The sequence below is a fragment of the Chinchilla lanigera genome, unplaced genomic scaffold (genome assembly GCF_000276665.1).
Source record: "Chinchilla lanigera isolate Chin_1 unplaced genomic scaffold, ChiLan1.0 scaffold00087, whole genome shotgun sequence".
Taxonomy (NCBI): Eukaryota; Metazoa; Chordata; class Mammalia; order Rodentia; family Chinchillidae; genus Chinchilla; species Chinchilla lanigera.
In genome coordinates, this window is record NW_004955488.1 from 4466713 (window position 1) to 4486630 (window position 19918).

General features: G+C 38.5%; 1 protein-coding gene across 3 annotated transcripts in view; it reads left to right on the top strand.

Moving 5' to 3' along the window:
- Window positions 1-19918, top strand: part of Adgrb3 (adhesion G protein-coupled receptor B3) — a 705185-nt gene that overhangs the window by 662854 nt on the left and 22413 nt on the right. For 2 of the 3 annotated variants that reach the window (XM_005404463.2, XM_005404465.2), the window contains 5 exons: window positions 318-416; window positions 719-890; window positions 12491-12586; window positions 13967-14006; window positions 14999-15642. In XM_005404463.2, coding sequence (XP_005404520.1) covers window positions 318-416; window positions 719-890; window positions 12491-12586; window positions 13967-14006; window positions 14999-15642 — 1051 coding nt within the window. The remainder of the gene's footprint in view (window positions 1-317; window positions 417-718; window positions 891-12490; window positions 12587-13966; window positions 14007-14998; window positions 15643-19918) is intronic. The other variant, XM_005404464.2, reaches the window with a different exon arrangement.

The following is a 19918-nucleotide window of genomic DNA, read 5'->3' on the forward strand; positions in this document are numbered from 1 at the left end:
ATGGGATTTCCCTCTTCATGTACATAAGCACGTGCTTGTGTTCAACTCAATGTATGGGGAAATACTGATCTACAGACAAAGGGCCACTTATGGTGTAAGTGATGGAATGAGCTTTGCATGCCGGGAAGGCTCAGATTATGAAAGCTGAATATTACAAGGATATATGTAGTATAAATGCATCTTTAAAGTGATAGACATTCACCTCTGATAAATATATTTTCTGCATGAAATCATACTTAAAAGCTAACTTGAAGCAGCGGTTTTTTGGTGACCATTCAATATTTTGTTCTTTTTGTGGGTGTTCTGTTTGTTTGCAGTCAGATGAGTGAGCCTCATAGCGGTTTGACGCTCAAATGTGCCAAGTGTGGAGTAGTTTCTACAGCAGCTTTGTCAGCCACCACCGCCAGTAACGCCATGTTAGTCCCAATCATTTACATCTCTTCTCGTTACAAATCGTTACAGTGCATGTGAGAAAACGCTATGATGAAAAAACTGTGTTTGCTAATACTTAAATATTTGTAATTGGCAATTGCCTTTATAACTACTGTGGGATAGTTTATAGAGTAATAGATAAAATGCTCAAACGCTATCAGCTTTGTGGTTTCCAAATTAATAGTCTTGGTGCCACAGATAAGAATGCTTTGCTGACTGGGGTTTTGGTGCTGGCCCGGGGTCTGGCACACAGCTACGTAATATAGCTTTCTCTTTCTTCCAACAGGGCCTCTCTTTGGAGCTCCTGCGTGGTTTTGCCCCTACTGGCTCTGACATGGATGTCTGCAGTGCTAGCTATGACGGATAAACGTTCCATATTATTTCAGATTCTTTTTGCGGTGTTTGATTCATTGCAAGGCTTTGTGATAGTCATGGTCCACTGCATTCTTCGGAGAGAGGTGAGAAATGTAATTCTTATGAAATAGATGAGGGAGAGTAGAGGGTATGCTATTGCTAGCAGGTATGGTCTTTTAATGTCTTGACCTTCAGATTAACGTTGGTCTCCTCCATTGCCAACTGCTTAAGATTCCAAGCTGAAGAGAAGCATGTAAGGAATGGTTCAGGAAGATCCTAGGCACTGTGTAAGTGACAGATTAAAATATATGGGTTTATGCAAAGGAAAATACAGCCAGAGGTGCCACAAACCATGATGCATGGATTCCAGAGAGGCTACGTGGAGTGAGATAAGTCTGTTAGAGAAACTTGTGGGTGAACAGACAAAGTGACATATTTTTAAAGGGCACTATTTACAAACATAACAAAAGATGTTTCTTACCTGTTCTCTAACTTACACTTCTATTGCAGCACATGCTTATTTCTCATATCAACTAATCTTATTTCAGATAGAAATGCTGAGGATTAATGAATATTTCTTTTGCCTACTACACTATGGCAAAGATGACTAATGATGAATGATTTCAGTGCAGATGTTTATGTTCAGAAAATACAAAACACTGTACAGTAGGGCAGGCACAATACACAGTAATTGTCCCTAAGAACTAGAGACCAATAATCACAGTATTTTCCTAGGTCATCACTGAAGTTCACTGTCAGAAGTGGGGGGAGAAAGAAGTTCCCCTTCACGAGTAGGGATACTAACCAGCACCACATCCATCTAGGACAGAATTGCAGACTTGAGCTGTTCAGGGGTAAAATGTTGTTTTCCGACCGTGTGAAAATTACTCTAAATGCTTGCATGCACTGACATAGTATTTACAAGGTTTATGAGTCATTTCAGCATTTACTCTGGGGCTAAGTGGTGACTAAAATAAATACTGACACAGTACCATGCTAGTGATTTTGAGAAAATGGTCTCTTCTGTCCTTTTGCATTATCTAGCTTGTTTGAGAATTTTGTTACAACACACACATTGGGAAGAGATACACGTACATACACATACACATCACATAGTGTTCATAGTGGTATATGAAGGTAACCAACATCTTTGCTCTGATTTACCAGGTAGAGAGAGAACAATATTTCTGCAGTATTTCAGTAAGACACAGATATCAACAATAGCCCTCAGGTGAATTCCAAGAATATCCTATTATGAAAAACAATGAAAACAGATAAGAGTGACTTCATCTTCCAAAATGAGGGGCCATAACATCATTTGAATAATCTGGCATAACCTATTCTTGTAGTCAAGGGATCTGCAAGGGGAACAACACAGGACACATAGTTTATAAGATTATTTTATAATAATTACCCAAACAGTCAAATACAAAGAGAGTGCAGGAAATCTGTCCATACACTAAAGATCCCAGGAATCCAGCTGAGGGCCTGGATCCCACAACAGTGTCAGGCATGAGTTCCCATGCAGGGCCCATGACAATGCCCCCTGCGAGTCCAGCTGGAGGCCTAGAGCCCACGACAATGTCTCATGCATCCCTGTCTCATGGATCTGCACTGGGAAGACCCAAAGTTCAGTGGTGGAAACTAGAAAGTCTGTGCCAGGAGGATGAAGGATCTGTGCTAGCAGGCTGAGGAATCTGCACTGGAACCAGGAAGTGATGCTCAAAGTAAGAACCAGAGCTCTCCCAAAAAGAGAAGGCTCTACCACAGCCATCCTCAGCAATAGTGAAGTCCAGAGTTCCTCCAATGATGAGAATAGCCAAGCATATATCAGGAAAGTCAGCACAACAGGCTTCTCTAGGACACTAAACAGTGCACCATCTTCCCCTCTGGAGCCAGAAAGCAATGCTCAAAGTAAGGACCAGAGTTCCCACAAAGTGAACTATAGCCATTCTCAGCAACAATAAGGTTCAATAAGCTCCTCCGACAGTGAGAACAGCTGAGTTCATCAGGAAAGCCAGCATGACAAGCTCCTATAGGACTCCCTAACAGCTTCTCTTCTTCTTCCTCTCCAGTTCTGCCAGTAACAATCCTCAGGAGGACCTCTCATACCCAGCACAACACTGGTTCAGTTCAGCTGGTGTTCAAAGTTGACCACCAGTTGTCAATCCACCACACTTACAGTCACCACACCTTACTATTCTCTCCACACAGATTTCTATCTAAAGTGTCAGCATTAAAATCTTCCAAATATCAAATTCCTTACATAAGAAAGCAGTGCAAGTTAAAAGGAAATTGAATAATTTAACTTATGTTCTTTTCTAGCTAAACTATCTGTGTGCCTTCTGTTAACATTGTTTCTAATATCTTTAAGTAAGAAAATTGTTCAAAATGAATAGACACAATGTGATTTTGATTGACAATTAAGGATGAATCGTTGCAAGCTTTCAGTAAAGAATATCATCTACCTACATACAATTTTCAGATATTAATACCCTGGGTGTTACGGAATGAAAAAGGAATCTAGCTTTAACTAAACTTCTCTTTTTTCTTCAGAAATAAGATTTCTGGATAGTCTTAAGATATAATAAAAATCTGCAGGTTTTTAAGTGACAGATATGATGGCTTATCAAATTTTTTATGCTAACATGAAGAAAAATATTTGGCACAAAAATTCTTACTTTCCATCTGAACTTTTCATACTAATTAAACTAGGAAATATCAAAATATGATTTAAAGGCAGTTAAAATTACAGAATTAAGTGCTTCTGTTAAGATATCTATAAATACATCTTTTCTACATTAATGGGAAATAAAATAAAGATATTATAGCTATTATTGTTGCATTGTCAATAATTAGTTCAAATTGAGGAATTTTACAAATAAATTAAAACCAGAGCTTCATAACACTCTTTAATCCTAACACTCCAATTAAAAATCCATATCCCGTCTTCTTTTTACACTGAAGTTTAAAAATACCCTGCAACACTGGTATAAATATGTGGATTTGGGCTGTAAGGAAAATCTCTTTTAGAATAGCTAAGAGGAAATTTGTTGCTGCAAACCAAAAGACCTTTGTTTAAAAGAGTTTTGCAAAGCCCGAGGAACACATCACAGAAGAACTCCTTGGGCCCACAGAATTCCATTTGACATTTAAGTGTGCATTGCCTGACAATAGCAAAGGGTGTCACAGTACTGGTAACCACATTGCCATAATGCTGACCACAGTCTTGAGAAAAAAGAAAATGCTTCCCACGGCCACTGTAACTATAAACAATAGTGCCACAAAATACACCGAAGTAACTGGAAGAAAGAGCTGCACGTAAAATACTGGGTCATAATTAATAGCTCTTAATCAGCTGGATAATCCACAGGAAATCTCAGGAATCTTGCTTTTTCACTTTATTTTCTTCACAGTAATCCCAGACTATTCATATAGATTCTTCTTTCTTAAAAATGTACGAGTAATGTAAGAGTAAGTCTTTTTGATTTATGGACTGGATACATCTCATGCATATTTCTATTTCTATGTCCTTTTACACATTCATTAACATAATTTGACCCTGTTTAGCCTTTAGTGATTGTCTCATTATGAAATCGAAAAGCTTTATCCATATTTGCTCATGTGTTCTTTCTGTGAAGGAAACTGGAAGCTGCCCTTACAGTTAAAAAACAAGAAAATAAATTGATAGTTGTCACATTTTGAATGGGGTTCACATGGAACCTAACTTATTTTAAATGTGCCTTTGTTTTTCGTGATTCTGACTTTACGCTGAAAATAATTTCTAGTTAGCAAAGAATGCAGAAAGGATCACTCCATTACTGATGACTCAATGATAACCACTTCTTTCTTGGAAAACGTGAATGTTTGCATAACTATTTGTTCTGATCTCTAGACCTGACATCTTAATAATTAAATATGCTAGATTTTTCATTCTTAGAAACCATAGGTTCTTCTCTTCTTGAATACCTTTTTCTTTTGAAATGCTTTAGTTAATACCTCTTTGGTGGGACAAAGGAAAACAATTTTTAAAAACTGAGCTGTGTGATTTATCCCAACACATTGCTTTCAACAGCAAAACCTAGATTGTAGAAGATAATATGTATAACAGCTAGTAAGATGGAATCTTTTGAGACACGTAGATGTCTCTTGCCATTTGTCCATCATTTGTTGATTGGAATTGGTTCACATTAAGCAGATAACAACATATACTATGTACTGTTCTCCACATTGCTATGGAAATTGAAACCCAAGAGTTATGAAACCTTTGAAATAGTTCCTGTTGCTAGGAAACCACATTCTTGGTACCCGCACATTCTTCTCATTTCTCTGTCTCTGGCTATGCCGACTGTAAGACAGTCTTACAGCTTGATGTCAGAGGGGGAAAATAACAAGATTGTGATACAAAATAGGCTACAATAAAAGCCTTTCACTAAACGAAAGGAAAAAGGAAAGTGCTTAAATGGATAATTTTGTTGTGTCAGTGTGTGAAGATCCCACAGCTGTTCTGTCACATCAGTAACAGGGCCAAGCTCCTCTTTTTCCTTTCCCAAGCCCTGGCAGGAGGTCCAGGCTGCACCAGATGAGGTCCCCAAGTCTTCATCCAAAGCTGGGAAGCAATTTTGTAGCAAAGTGCTTAAAATAAACATGAACTGCTTTTCTCTCTCTCTGTCTCTCTCTGTCTCTCTGTCTCCCTCTCTCTCTGTCTCTGTCTCTCTCTCTCTCTCCCTCCCTCTCTCTCTGTCTCGCTTTTGTTCTCTCACTCTCTCCTCCTTCTTCCCCGCTTCCCTTCCTTCCTCCTTCTGTCCTTTTCTTTCTCTCCCTCTGTCCCTGCCACCTTTTCCACCTTCATTTTTCTTGCCAATTTCCCATTGTTTTAGTATTTCTAGAGAGTAAAGATTGAAAAAAATCATTTCTAAGCACCAAAAAGTGAATGTATAAAAAGCAAGCACCTGCATGTCTAACTAAAGCTGGTATCCTCCCAAGTAAACCACTTAAAAAGTGGAGCCAGGTAGTAGTAGAGTAACTAGATAGAATTTGGGAAGAGTCCATACTGCATAAAACATAATTCCAAGGGAGAGTTGCATGGACCTGCAAGCTTGACTGCCTACAGGGAAATTGGGTCTGACTCTTCAATATGCAAAGATGGATCTGTGTCCTCCCATAGGGAGCACTGGGGCCAGGGTTTCATTTGGTCTTTGAGGATGAAGGAGTGGGTGATAGGAAACTTCAGAATTTAATGGGTCCCTGAGGGGAAAAAAATTAGGTTTAAAGCACCAAGAAGTGAAGATTTCAGCCAAAGGAGAGTAGAGAGAGATCACCACAGCCTATGGCTGTGGCGGTGAATAGTAGAGCATTTGATTGGTCTCTGGGACCACATTGGGCATATGGAAGCATTAAGCAGTGATGTGATCCTGAAAACTAAGCTCATTTAAAAGAAAATAGCACCAAGAGAAAGACAATGCTGATGACATTTGAAGACAGCACCGATTAAATGATGTTTCAGAAGTTGCTATTTAGAATGTTCAGTGGCTTCGATAAAAAGTTCTCTGAGTCGTAGCGTGGATTGCAGATCATGAGAGTGCTACAATTGGGAGCATCAGGGTATAGACCGGAACATTTTAGCTGCTTCAGAAGGTTCTTGTGTATGCACAAGGGTTTAAAAACGAATGGAGTGGGTTCCTAAGAGCTTCTTTGTCAGTGGGAACTGAAAGCTCAAAAAGAAACACAATTACAGATTCTTTTTCTTGTTTATTTGTTTTTAATAAATAAGACGTGTATCTCAAAGTGGGAGAATAACTAGAAGTATCAAAATAAACCCATACCTTATCAAATAGAGTGGGGTGACACAAAGACTGCCTTTACATAGGAATGTAGGTATTATCCAAACAAGCACAGTATCCTCTGATTCCTGTACACCCTTCCCAGAAATCACCAACCTCACTTCACCCACTCATCATCCCATTTTGTAGGCAGAGGACTGAATCCTGCTCTCCCACCTGAGCCTTTCAGGATTTGTGAGCATTTTAGTTATGCTCACAGATATTTCCATGGGTCCTGGTCTTCGGTGGTGCTTCTCCAAGCCCATGCTGAGGCTCAAATGCTTCAGAAGAGCATGAAGTCAGACTGCTGGGCTGCTGTCAGTGATAGCTCATGAACTCAGACATGGGGAATCACACCTGAGACCAATGCTGTGTGCTCACAGGAAACCATTAAGTTGTGGCTGCTGCTACCCTAAATTCTTCTGCCAAAGCCTCACATTGCCCTTCCAGTGGCCCCCACACTGGGGCGCAGTCTCCAGTAGGAGTGGTACCTAGACCAGGGCATGTGGCTGGGCAAGTCCTGCCTCACTGTTCTCCCAGATGCCTCTCACCTTGAAAGATTACTACAGAGGTAATAGTAATTCAAAGCAGCAGGGTTTAGTATGAGTTGAATAAATAAAGGAAAACTTACCTGACTACCTCTTATTTTTTATGTGCAGTATAACTCATTGAGATAGAAGGTTACAGTATAGAAACTCAATTTCTGATGAATTGGAAATAATTGCTTTGGTCCATTCTTTCACTTAAACTACCATTCCTTACTTTGTTCAGTACAAGCATAACATTAGAGGCAAGGAGTGAGTTGGAGTGAGCGTCAGCTTTCATGTTAAGTGACCCAGCTCTGTCTTCAGTTGTGCCACTAGCTGGAGCAAGGACTTCAACTCAGTAACCCAGAGGGTCCTCATCTCTACCCTGGGCTAACACATGCCCCAGCAAGGCTGGCACAAGGCTGAGGTGAAAGAGCAACTCTGAAGGCATCAGGCTATGAGGTCTGGGGTCTCATTTCTCTTTTCTTCCTATCGTGTTTGCCTTGTGCAGACGTGCCATTACATTTCAGATCATGTATGTGAAATAGCACCAAAGGAAGCTTATCGCCCAACAAACTGATACAAAAAAGTAATTTGAAGATAAAAACTTAGAATTTGAGATGTTAAGTGATATAGGTACCTTAGATGTTAGAGGATTCCAGTCATCCTTTGGACTAAAATTGAGATTTCAGTCCACACTTACGCTTCTCTGCGCTGCAAATGCCAAGTCTTCATTCACTTTCGTTTCTCTCTTTGGCCGTGAGAGAACTCAAGTAATATATTAATGATATGAAGTTCATCTAGCTTATGCCGATTGGTCTAATATACATGAAACTGAGAACAATGTATGTAATGATTAAATTTCACAAAATACAATAGGATTAAAAGAACTGAGCTACTTACTGAGGTAGGAAACAATAGTAGTCATGAGATTCAGAAAAACACCACACAAGAAACTCGCCTTGCTCCCCAAGGAAACAATCTCAGATAATTACAGGAATAAAACTTTATTTTCTTGGCTTCCGATGATCTTTTGGAATAAAGAGTCAACAACAGTAGCTCGAGGAAAACTGTCGTTTTCAAAAGCAAAGATTTGGGTCTCAGCAGCTCTCCAGTTTAAATAAAGAGCCCATTTCACACTGTGCAGTTCATTCTTGTGCTGTTTCTCTAAATTGCAGCGCTGCCAAGCAGTGCCTGGTGCTGGTCCCCAGAAGTCTCTCAACCTGGCATCGACTTTCACGGTGCCGCTGCCAGCTGCCTTCTCAGAGCCAGGACCAATGGAGAAGCTCTGCGCTGGCTTCTGCTTAGAAAACCCAATCTCACTCTCCTCAGGGGAGAGTCAGGAGCCAGACACGCCCTGCAAAGCCCTTTGTACTAGAGTCTCCTGCAGAAATCCACCCACATCCTGGAGCTTCCTTGGGCTCCCCCAGGGGACCCTGGCCACAACATCGGTGGTAAACTTTCAGCAGAAAACCTGGATGACTTCCTCTTTTCACCTCGCTTTATTTTTAAAGATGGCTGTCACCATTCTTTTTTTCCCAACATGCCATCAGATTTCCTGAAAGTCCCCTAAAAATTCCAAAGGTAGCTACATATCTGTCCCTATCTACAGCTCCAGCTATTTAACCCTCTGCCTGATCATGAAGTGAAATAAAAGAGCAATTGTAGAGTATTATAAAATGAAGAAAATTTGCTATAATTTATTTTAAATACTTGTTTCCAACAGGTTACCTGAAAATTGCATGTATGGTCTCAGGAAGTTTTTTAAAATGTTACTTTCACAGGAACTCATTTATAATAATAATATCTAATAAATTTTAAATCTTTACTTAAAAGAATTAAAAATTACTCAATAAATAATAAATCAAAGACTTTTATTATGCAGCACTGTAAATATGAGTGTTGATAAAGAACATTTTCATTTTAGCATGGCAAACAATCTAGATTCTCTCTCTCTCTCTCTCTTTACTATCTATCTATCATCTATTTATTTATATGCTTCAGTTTGTCAGTAGAGATTCTTTACATTTGCTTTTTTAGAACACCACAGTTTTCCATCAGCACAAAATCACACTGATTCGCCAAAGATAATACTCTCTTTGTATACCCAATAGAAAATTCGATTAATTATCCAAATGTTTTCAAATAACTGTGGAGGCCTTTTCTGGGTACTGTTTTGTCCAAGGCACTTCTGTGATAGGAAATACACAGTGTGAAATCTACTATAATCATTTTCCCTGACACTGCTGGACAAATACTTGAGGGCAATTCATTTAGATTGATCGAATGCATTTTTAAGATTTAAAAAGGTGCGTGGAATATTTGGAATCAGATGAAATCAAATCTTTCTGAATTGGCAGGGTCAACAGTGTTAAAAGTGTCATAGAATCCAACACTTATATTGTAACATTTGTAAGATCCTTTAAATGACCTTGAATTTACTGGAGATTTTTATGCTTTTCTGTTTTATGTTTCTTCTGAAAAGCATTGACTAATTCATAAAGCTGACATCATTCTCCAGTGTAGAAATGCCCTTAATCCATTGTCATATTTGAGAGTCTGGTAGTTGAAAATATTGATTGTTTGTATGCTGAAAAATATTTCTTTCATATCTCTTTTAAGCCACTAGATCGTGATTTGAAGTGAAATTTTTCCATATTTCATTGTCAGCCAAATATCAGTGATAACCATCCTCTAAAGGTCTGAAAATGCACAACAGTCAGCAAGGACCAGCCAAATTAATGTTTGGTATTAGCGTGATGTTTCACATTTTATGTGTGTACGTATTTAGAAACAGATTTGAAAGAAACCTTCATGTGACAAGTTCCCAGAAGGCACCATTTCTAGTGTATTATGTATCTCCTTTATAAATTGTAGTTCTTTAACAATTGCCTTGAGACACAAACAACATTAACCTGTACTTATTTTTCTGATATTGGTTCTTTAGACTCTTTTCCTCAAACGGACTTTCTTAGCAGTTTCCACAATTCACTTTCCTCCCCATAACAGAAAAAAAAGGGATTATCTGGCAAATACAAGACTTATTAGCAATTCTCTTTTCTTTTTCTTTTTTTTTGGACCAGGAATCAAACTCACAACCTTGCGCTTGCCAGGCAGGCGCTGTGCTGCTGAGCTATATCCGTGGCCACAATTTTCTATTAATATGTGTAAATTTATAGCTTATAAATTTGGACGGTGACGTCCAAATCTAGAAAGGAGGAGCCTGAAATTTGACCATTCTCATTGAAAATATCTAACTTTCTTGGTCATGTCTCCTTCACAGGGAGAAGCTGGAGGATTTAGTCCTATATATTTCTCCACTTCTTCAGCAAAAAATGATCAGACTAAATTTCACTGCACCTGAACTTCTTACTGATGTGTTTGAAAAAGAAATAAGAAATTACCTTACAGGGTCGTAGGGGGCATTTCCTAATTCCCTTCAGAGGTAATCTCAGAGTTGGAGGTACTGTAGTAGAATCACGGAATGGAGGAGTGATCAGAGGACACTAAGCTCCTCCCCCAGTGCCTTATTTCACATATTAATGTCACTGAGTTCTGGAGATATGGGTTTTCCTTCTGAAGATTCTTTCTAGGTTCTTCTTCTCCTGAGCAAAGAATTGGTCAAGACAAGTGCAAAAGACAGTGAGGTTTTACATTTATTAAACGCACAAGAAGAAACATGCTTTGCAGAGCAAGTGCGGGCCAGTTCAACGTAGGGAAAAAAAAGACACAGCAGGGTTGGAGCAGACACTGAAAGGGAGAGCACAATGGTCACAAGGGAAGTGGCAGCCATCATTTGTGTCTCCTCCTCAGGCTGATGTCAGGTCTAGGCTGTCCTATCAAAACCCTGGTGGAGCTCTGGCAAGAAGAACTGAAGATTGCACTCTCCGATTGGCTCCAGGGGCAGGAAGATAGCACTGTCTGATTGGCTCCAGAGGCAGGACTTTGGGAATTGTTTGTGCATGTGTCCTGGGGCTCTATGATTGCCACGTCATACCCACTTGCTCAGCCAGTTTGCCACACCTTAAGTGCTTGCCTCTTTATGTCTACATCACCAAAATTAGAACCTGAGGTGGCAAAAAGAAGTGGCTAAAATATCTCATTATTGAACTGCTTGGCTAGTTTGTGGGAGTGACTAAACTCAGTATCATTTTAAAAATCCAAAGTGCAATTTGGGAGAGAGGTTACTGGTGACCACAAAATGGGCGAGAAGATAAGAAGAAAGCTGCAAACTTACTAGACCTATTTTTTTTTTTTTTTATTCTGGGCAATCTGTGATATGCACATGTCACATCAAAACAGTGACAAATAGTATAATGAAGATTCCTGCATGTTTATCTTAAGTCTCTATAAGGATGCCTTCAGTATAAGGAAAATACATCATCCATGCCTCTTTTAAATTCAATCAAAGAGATTACAGTAGATGACAGTGGGACTATCAAAAACATGAAGTAGAAAAGCACAGAACTAGTAAAGCGATCTAGACCTTGACATGGAGGAAAATGCTACTTGTGAAAAATGTCTGTGAACAGCTTCTGAGGAGTCTTCTGACCCTCAGAGAGTGGGAAGGACAAGTGGACGCTAAGGCTTCTTCCTAGCACCACAAAACTTCACAACTGCATTACCTATTACAACCATCAGCTGTGTTCAGTGGTCAACTGTTCATGTTTACTGACTTGTGGTTTTAATAAAGAAATTAATGTAATGTTCTTAAACTCCCCTGTGATGATTTTGTTCTTTATTGAGAGCCAGATTATGAATGAATGTAAGGAAGTTTGACCAGGCTAAGTGACTCCCACTACCCACTCCAGGGCAATCAACCAAAATCATTTTTTTGTCACTGCATCCTCCTATTTTTACAACTGTATGTGTAGCCCTGGGAAGGAGACAAGAAACAGTTTCCCTTACGTGAAACATAAAAGGAGTAATCCTAAATCAATTCTAGTCCACAAATCACTGAGTAATCTCATTTTTCACACTGTTTAAAGCTGTTATGAAGATTATGCCATACCAAAGGGTAAATCCACCTTGAAAGACACAGATTGTTTGTAACCATGGAAGTCAATCTGCCCTCTGGAATGAATTACTAGGATTGAGCCAGATAGTTCAGGAGTTCCCAGCACCTTCTTCTAAAGATGAGGGCAAGTGATGAATTTCCTTCAGAGAGTGCAAAGTCAAAGAACCCTAGTGCTTGTACGAAGAAGTAATAAAATGGTTAAGTCATAAAAGCAGATCTAGCCACTTCCTTATAGTTGATTGCCAATTATTATATAATTATTATTATATTGATTGCCAGTTACACTATTTCTTAATTATCAATGGAAAGGAAAATTGGTGTCTTTGTTTCCCTTGCAGGTTCAAGATGCATTTAGATGCCGATTGAGAAACTGCCAAGATCCAATCAATGCTGATTCATCAAGTTCTTTTCCTAATGGGCATGCGCAAATCATGGTGAGCTTTTATTTTCCTTCTGATTATTTCTTAAACCATGATTCCTCAAGCGAATTGTTTTTTAAAGATCCTTACTTGTAAAATAGTATAAAAATCCCATTTTGAGTGGTTTGGGCTTTAGTGCATTGATGATAGACACCAGATAAGGATCTTGTCTGGATTGCTTGGAAATCCAGGATCTACTTTTGGCACCTTGAGTGTCAACTAAGGATGATTCTGTATTCCACTGCAGTTTCTCCTCCTTGTCCAGAATTGGGGATAGTAATTTGTACACAGTCAAAAACTAGGGACTTACATGTCTAGTTTTAAAGCAGTGCTTCCCAGCCATGCTGCATGTTAGACTAGCTATGCCTCATCAGACTAGCTATGCCTCAGACCTCTTAAATCAGAATTGGTGGGGGTGGATCCAGTGTGTAGCTTAAAACGAGAATCAGAGTCCTAAAGTATAAGAAGTAGCTGCCATTCTGGTGAAAGATCCAAATTGTATGTGAGCCCTGACTATTGTTGAAATTAAGGGATACCGAGAGCATAAATGCTCTGGTGTATTTTAGAAATGAAATACAATTTAAACCATGTCATCAAAAGTAGACATTGATTTAAAAGAAAGCTTTCTTTTACAGTATATTTAATTCACTCTTAAATTTTTGGTCTGGGCAACATAAAAATAGACTAAACAACACATTAGTGACTGTAATTTGAGAAAAAAATAATTAATTCCTTACCCAAAACAGTAGATAACTACAAACATCACTGGTGTAAAATATTTATCAGGAAGGCCAGTGGTTGGAAGAGCTTGCTGATGACAGGTTAATGTACTTTCACTATTTAAAAAAAAAACTGATTTATTTTTTAAAAGAGTTTGGGGAAATATTTAGTTGGCATCAGAGGAATATCATTAGTGTTAAACTTTAATTCCTAAACCTAAGAGCCTTGTGTTACATTTGAGGGAAAGATCCTCATTTGACTAGTAGTGGTTTTTCAAAGGTGTCTTATAAAATAGAAATAACCCAAAATAGAAATAATAGAAAATTTATTTAATATACACATAATAGTGCACATTTGGATAGAAAGATCAGTATTATTAAGGGTAAAGAATTGCACTTCATTAAATGTTTACCCTTTTATGTGCAGTGATGTTTGCAGCTTGAAGATGACATTCGTTATTGTATCGCCTTATTCAAATTGTGTGCCATGTTCCCTCTGACTTTACTCAATATTTGGTTTCTAAGAACTACTCCTGAAAACAATCTGGTAATTCCTTCAGAAACTTTCCCTGTACAAAATAATCTGATATCTTTAAACTTCAGCTAATTTGATTATCAAAAGTTACTTGAGGTTTTCATTAAATGATGGTCGGTGCCTTTTTATTTCTTGTTACAGACAGACTTTGAAAAGGATGTTGACATTGCTTGTCGATCAGGTGAGAACATTTGCATCTTGAAAATATAATCATTAGGGATGTAAGTCATTTCTAAGGATTTTGATCTTTAAAAAAAGCTGTGGCTTCTACATGGCAATTTCAAAGACTTGTGTAATTCTTTTTCTGCTTAAGCTCAACAATTTCAACACCCTCATTAGGGCATTTCAGACTATGAATGTTCTCACACACAAAAAAATCAATTTTTAGCTTATATGAAGTTGAATTGTGATAAACACTTTTGAATCCTGTATTTACCTGAACCATACCAACTTCCATGGACAAATATGCATTACTTTTCAACATGCATAAGTTTTTAAAGGATTTTTACCCAGTAGGATGAAACTTTTACCTACTTCAAAAAATATTTTAATGAACAGAACTTCTGAAACACTTTGGGGCGAAAGGCTTTAAGAAACAAAGGCAGCTGAGTGTGATGGCACATTCTCTACTATCAGCATGCTGGGAGTCTAAGGCAGAAGGGTAGCAAATTTGAACCCATTCCAGTCAATGTAGTGAATTAGTGAAAGTGTGGCTCGCAGTAAAAAGTAGAAGAGTCTGATGACTTAACTCAGTGCAAAGGCCGTGGGGTCAATCCCCAGTATTGCCCGCCGATAAGTAAGCAAATGAATGAATGTCAAGTTTGTCTGAATGGATGCATGATTTAATGAAAGTCTTCCAAAACAAATTCATTAAAGCACTTCTGTGGTCATCTGCCTTTCCCCCTAAAGAGTCATGCAGAGTGTTTTGAAAACAGTGCACTGAGGTTTTGGGGAGCTGGGTGGTCTGCTTTCAGATACACTGTAGCTGTAGGTGACCTGTGAGCTACAGAAGAGCGATACAACCCAGGCCATGAGCAAACAAGTATATGCATAATTATTTAAGAGATCAATTTTTTTAGCTTACTTAGACAATTGTTTAATAAGGCAAGAGAGAACTTCATATAGAAATAAAAATCAACTTTCCTTCATGAACTATCATGTGCAAATTCACAGTTCTTCACAAGGATATTGGTCCTTGCCGGGCAGCAACAATCACAGGAACACTCTCCAGGATTTCTTTAAATGATGATGAAGAAGAGAAAGGAACAAACCCTGAAGGGCTGAGTTATTCAACGTTGCCTGGAAATGTCATTTCTAAAGTCATCATCCAGCAGCCCACAGGCCTGCACATGCCCATGAGTATGAACGAGCTGAGCAGTCAGTGCTTGAAAAAAGAAAACAGTGAACTGCGGAGAACTGTGTACTTGTGTACAGATGACAATTTAAGAGGGGCTGACATGGACATAGTCCATCCTCAAGAAAGAATGATGGAGAGTGACTATATTGTCATGCCCAGAAGCTCTGTAAATACCCAGCCATCACTGAAAGAGGAAAGCAAAATGAATATTGGCATGGAAACTTTGCCTCACGAAAGGCTACTACACTACAAAGTGAACCCCGAATTCAATATGAATCCCCCTGTAATGGACCAGTTCAATATGAACTTAGATCAACATCTTGCACCCCAGGAACACATGCAGAATTTGCCCTTTGAGCCCCGCACAGCTGTAAAGAATTTCATGGCCGCTGAGTTGGATGATAACGCAGGACTATCAAGGAGTGAAACCGGATCAACAATATCGATGAGTTCGTTAGAGGTGAGTGATAAAATGTTACATTCTTCCTTGCTATTGGAAATGTCAGTTGAGTCGTGTGTCACTGCTTTTGGAGGAGAGGGTTCACATTAGCTTTTGCAGTTACATATCATATAAGAATTTGTGGCATGTTGGGATTAAGGTTCTGGAAATAGGGTTTTTCTAGTAGTGCATTAGAACCACCTGATTCAAGATGACATTAAGAATAAAGATTTCCCACTATATTTAAAATGATACCTATCAGTCGTAAGTCTTTCACAATAGGAGTCAAGTGGGATGCTCATTAAAAGATATCAGATGATTATCCTGATGTTTCTCAGGCACCTGATATCTTTTGGAGGGTAAATTAGTGTCTTGCTGGCATCACAAACTTAAACCAAGATCCGGATTTTTGTCTATCACTTATTAAAAACAACAAACTGAAATATTTCTCTGGGTTCCATCATTACACAAATTATAATCTAATTAGCATTACATAAGTTCAACCCTGTTCAGAATAAATGTTTTGCTCTTAACTATGACAGAATGATAACCCCTGAAACTATTGGTTGTACATTGTCAACTGTCAGGAAGAATTTAATCTGAACATGGTAAAAGTCAGGACTCTGAGGTCTAACTACATAACCTTTGTGCTGTGTAAGCTAGCAAAAGTAGCAAAGGAAACTCCTCTCAGCTTTTTTATCTAGACTATAATGTAGAAAATGGCCAAAGCTATCTCCATCAATATTGTATTAGAAGTAGTCCAGAAAGAGCCTAAGAATATAAAGTCTTATTCTCTATTGACATATATCCTATCAAACATTTGTATGTGACTTTTATATCCTTTACCTTGAAGTTTTGCTGTAAGTCTGCTGCTGATTTATATAGTCAGTATACAATATAATATATGCATTTTCACTTATATTGCTAACTATTTTAATATGGTAAATTACTGTATAAGACACTGTTTAGAGAATGACACCATTACTGCTTGCCTGACCTTCCCATCAGAGTTACGCTTGGGTTCAAAAGTACCCTGAGGCAACTGTTCCTCCCCTTTGCAAAGCATGACTTTCGCTTGGCCAAAATGCGGGGAGATGTGAGGAAAAAGAAATGTAGTGAATAGTATATTTTAAGGTTTTTCTCAATTAAGCCAAGGAAATTGTAGACCAAAATGGTAGAATCTAGGAGATAGTTCTAAGTTCTACATCACCCTCAAACACAATAATTTTTTAGAGGATAACCAAGTGAAAATCACTCCCAGAACTAAAGGCATGGATAGTAGCAATGAGGTCAAGTTCAGCTCCAAAATGGCTGGAACTTCCTTTTGGACAAAAGCACTCCAGTCTCACAGCAGAAAAGCAGAATAGCTGTTTGCTTAATCATAACCTTATTCCAGAAACCGTCTTGTCTGCTATAATAAAGACCACATAAACATAAACTAAAAAGTGTTCATCCAAAACCACAAATATTTTAAGATGTCTAGTGAATGTGTATATAGTATTATAATATCAACAGCACTTGTAAGGACCATATGGGAGTGTTTCATGTAGAATAGAACTTGTAAAGGTGCTAGGGAGATTTGAATGAAATTCCATTAAAGTATTTTGGTTGTTGGAAAAATGTTTAACATTTAAATACCTAAAAGCCTAGCTGGGTTTGATTGGTTGAAATTATGTGAGCTTGAACAATAGACTGTGTTTCCCAGCTACCACTTTGCTCAGCTTGTAATTTTTGTAAATCTCTATATCCTTATTATTAAGTATAAGCATCATGTGGAACAATGATTCAGCCTAAAGATCTGCATTTAAATTACTCCAAGATCACAAGACTTACATCTCGAAAAGGAATGAAACTCAGGGTTCCAAATGAAAACTCAGCCCTTCATTGTCATTCTTTAAAAGTTTAATAGTTAGTAATTGCTTAGGGTGATCATTTTAGGAGACAACTGAAAGAGAATATATAGATGTGCGAATGAATAATAAAAATTAGCATTTATATAGCATCTTTCATTAGCAGATCCTCAAATCACCTTAAACCATGAATTAATTAATCTTCATAACACCTCTCTGCAATGGATAAGTTGTTATAATCTCCAGAATACAGTCGTTTGTTCAAGGTTATAGAGCAAGTGCATAGCAAGTCCAGGAACGGAATCTTTTTTTCTTTCTGTGATCAATTTTGTGCTGTGTAGAAGAGACAGCAATGAGCCTGGACATTAGCAAGTAGCTAACTTTAAAGTTCTTTTGAATCCCTGATAGATACCTGGTCTTATGATAAACGAAGACCTGAAATGGTAAAGCCTTGGACTAGAACTAATACAGCTGGCAGATACCAGAGAGAGGACTGTTGTTCATCATATAAAATCAGTGGTGTGGCTTTCTTTCTGTGCAGAGTGATGTACTGGCGGGCAGAGCTGTCAACTTTTCTAGATTGAGTCTGTCAAGCTGGTGAGGCATTCTGACAAATACAGAGACAATGCAGATGGATCACTAGCGCTTGTACATGGAAAGCAGGGATCAACAGTAGTCAGGAGGTGTCTTCAGCATTAAAGGAAAATGTGAAGACAAAAGCAGGAGAATATAAGAATTATGCAAGGCCTTTGACCCACCCTGAATGAGAAGGGAGGTGAAATCTGTAGGCATATCCATCTGGGGAAGCTGGTGCTAGCCAGGACAGCCAAAAGATAATATCAAAATGTCAACATTAATTCAAAAAGAAATGGGATTTTACACATTGCTAATATGGAAAGAGATGAGAGGGAGAAATAAATGAGAGCAAAAGTATAAGTTATAGCACAAAAATTAGTATTTATGAGGAAAAGCAAAAGTTGAAGTAGGGAAATAAAAGAAAAGCCAGAGACTTGAGTGGGTGAGTGGACAGACAGACTTATTCAAGGAAGCAGGAGGCGCATGCACAGGGAGGCTCCCTGACAGAGAGCAAGGCCAGCAGAGAGACCTCCCACATTCAACAGAGTTTATTCAGCTAGCCCCAGTTATTGGGTACAAAATATCTAGAGTTGCTCCATGCACACTATTATCTTGTTTCCTCATTTCTGGTAATATCTTCCTCACTGTGGTCATTCCCAGAATGTCCTTGTTAACCAATTCTAGAAATTTCAGATTTAGGGTTTCCGCAATGACATGATAGTTGCAGCATAATATGATAGAGTTTTTTTTACAAAGGCTGCAGACCTAGATGCCCTCTAACTGCTTGGCTTAAAGTTAAGAAAAATGCAACTGTCATCAGCACATTAGTCATTCACCTTTCATTGATGAATGAAACCTGTTGAGTGTATGGTGTATATAAAGAGAGAGAGAGAAAAAAAACTAAGCTGTTGCTATGGAGGGGAGGGGAATAGAAAAACAGAAGAAGCAAGGTGTATCCTGTACAGTTACAAATTCTCTGTGATAAATGTTATCATTATGTGTATCTAAAATGTACCAATAAAATTTTTTTAAATGCAAAAACAAGCAAAAAACAAAGGGAGGTACCACCATGGTTCACAAACACTTGAGGATCTGAAATCTAGTTTAAATCTTGGATTGTATTATAGTCCTATTGGTTTATTCTTCTGAGAAATTATAGCTGTAAGAGAGAAGTCAGTAGTTGCTTTGAATCATTGAAACACTGGTATTCATTAGATTATAAACGCGTATGTCCTGGGCCTGCTCTGCACACAGTCCTTTCCTTACTCCTGTTCTATGCATGACTCTTAAAACAAGCTGGAAGTGGCTACGAGCAATGCGAGGAGACTGGAGGGTGGGGAGAAGCCAGAGCTCAGGACTTCTACTTGCTCTTTATGCTTTGGGCAGCAGCCTGTGTCTCTCCAGCTGCGGCCCACACAGCACTTCCTGCTTCTGCCGGATGTGCCCACCCAACACTGCCGTTCCCACTTGTCCACCCAGCTGGGAGGCACGTTGCTTCCTCTTATACCAATCCCCTGGTTGCTTCCTGGTCTGCTGTGGTGCCTTTTAGCTCCTCCATAACTTGGATTCTTATGGAATGTTTTGCTCCAGTGTAAAAACAGTAAGTGATTTCTATTGTTCACCTGGGAAATCTTGCCTTAATTTTTCTAAGCAATGGAAGCAGTGTAGAGACTGATAATAAACAGTATATCACAAAAATTATTTTATCAAAAAATCAAAGTGTTTTTACTTCAGTTTTTCTATTTCTGTATAAACTTACCTACGGTATCTAAAAATACTCTCAGAGACACCTGGCTCCGCTTATAAATAGTGGACTGAGATACCATCCTAGGCTAAGTTTTTACAAAACACTTTTCCCCTGAACGTGAACT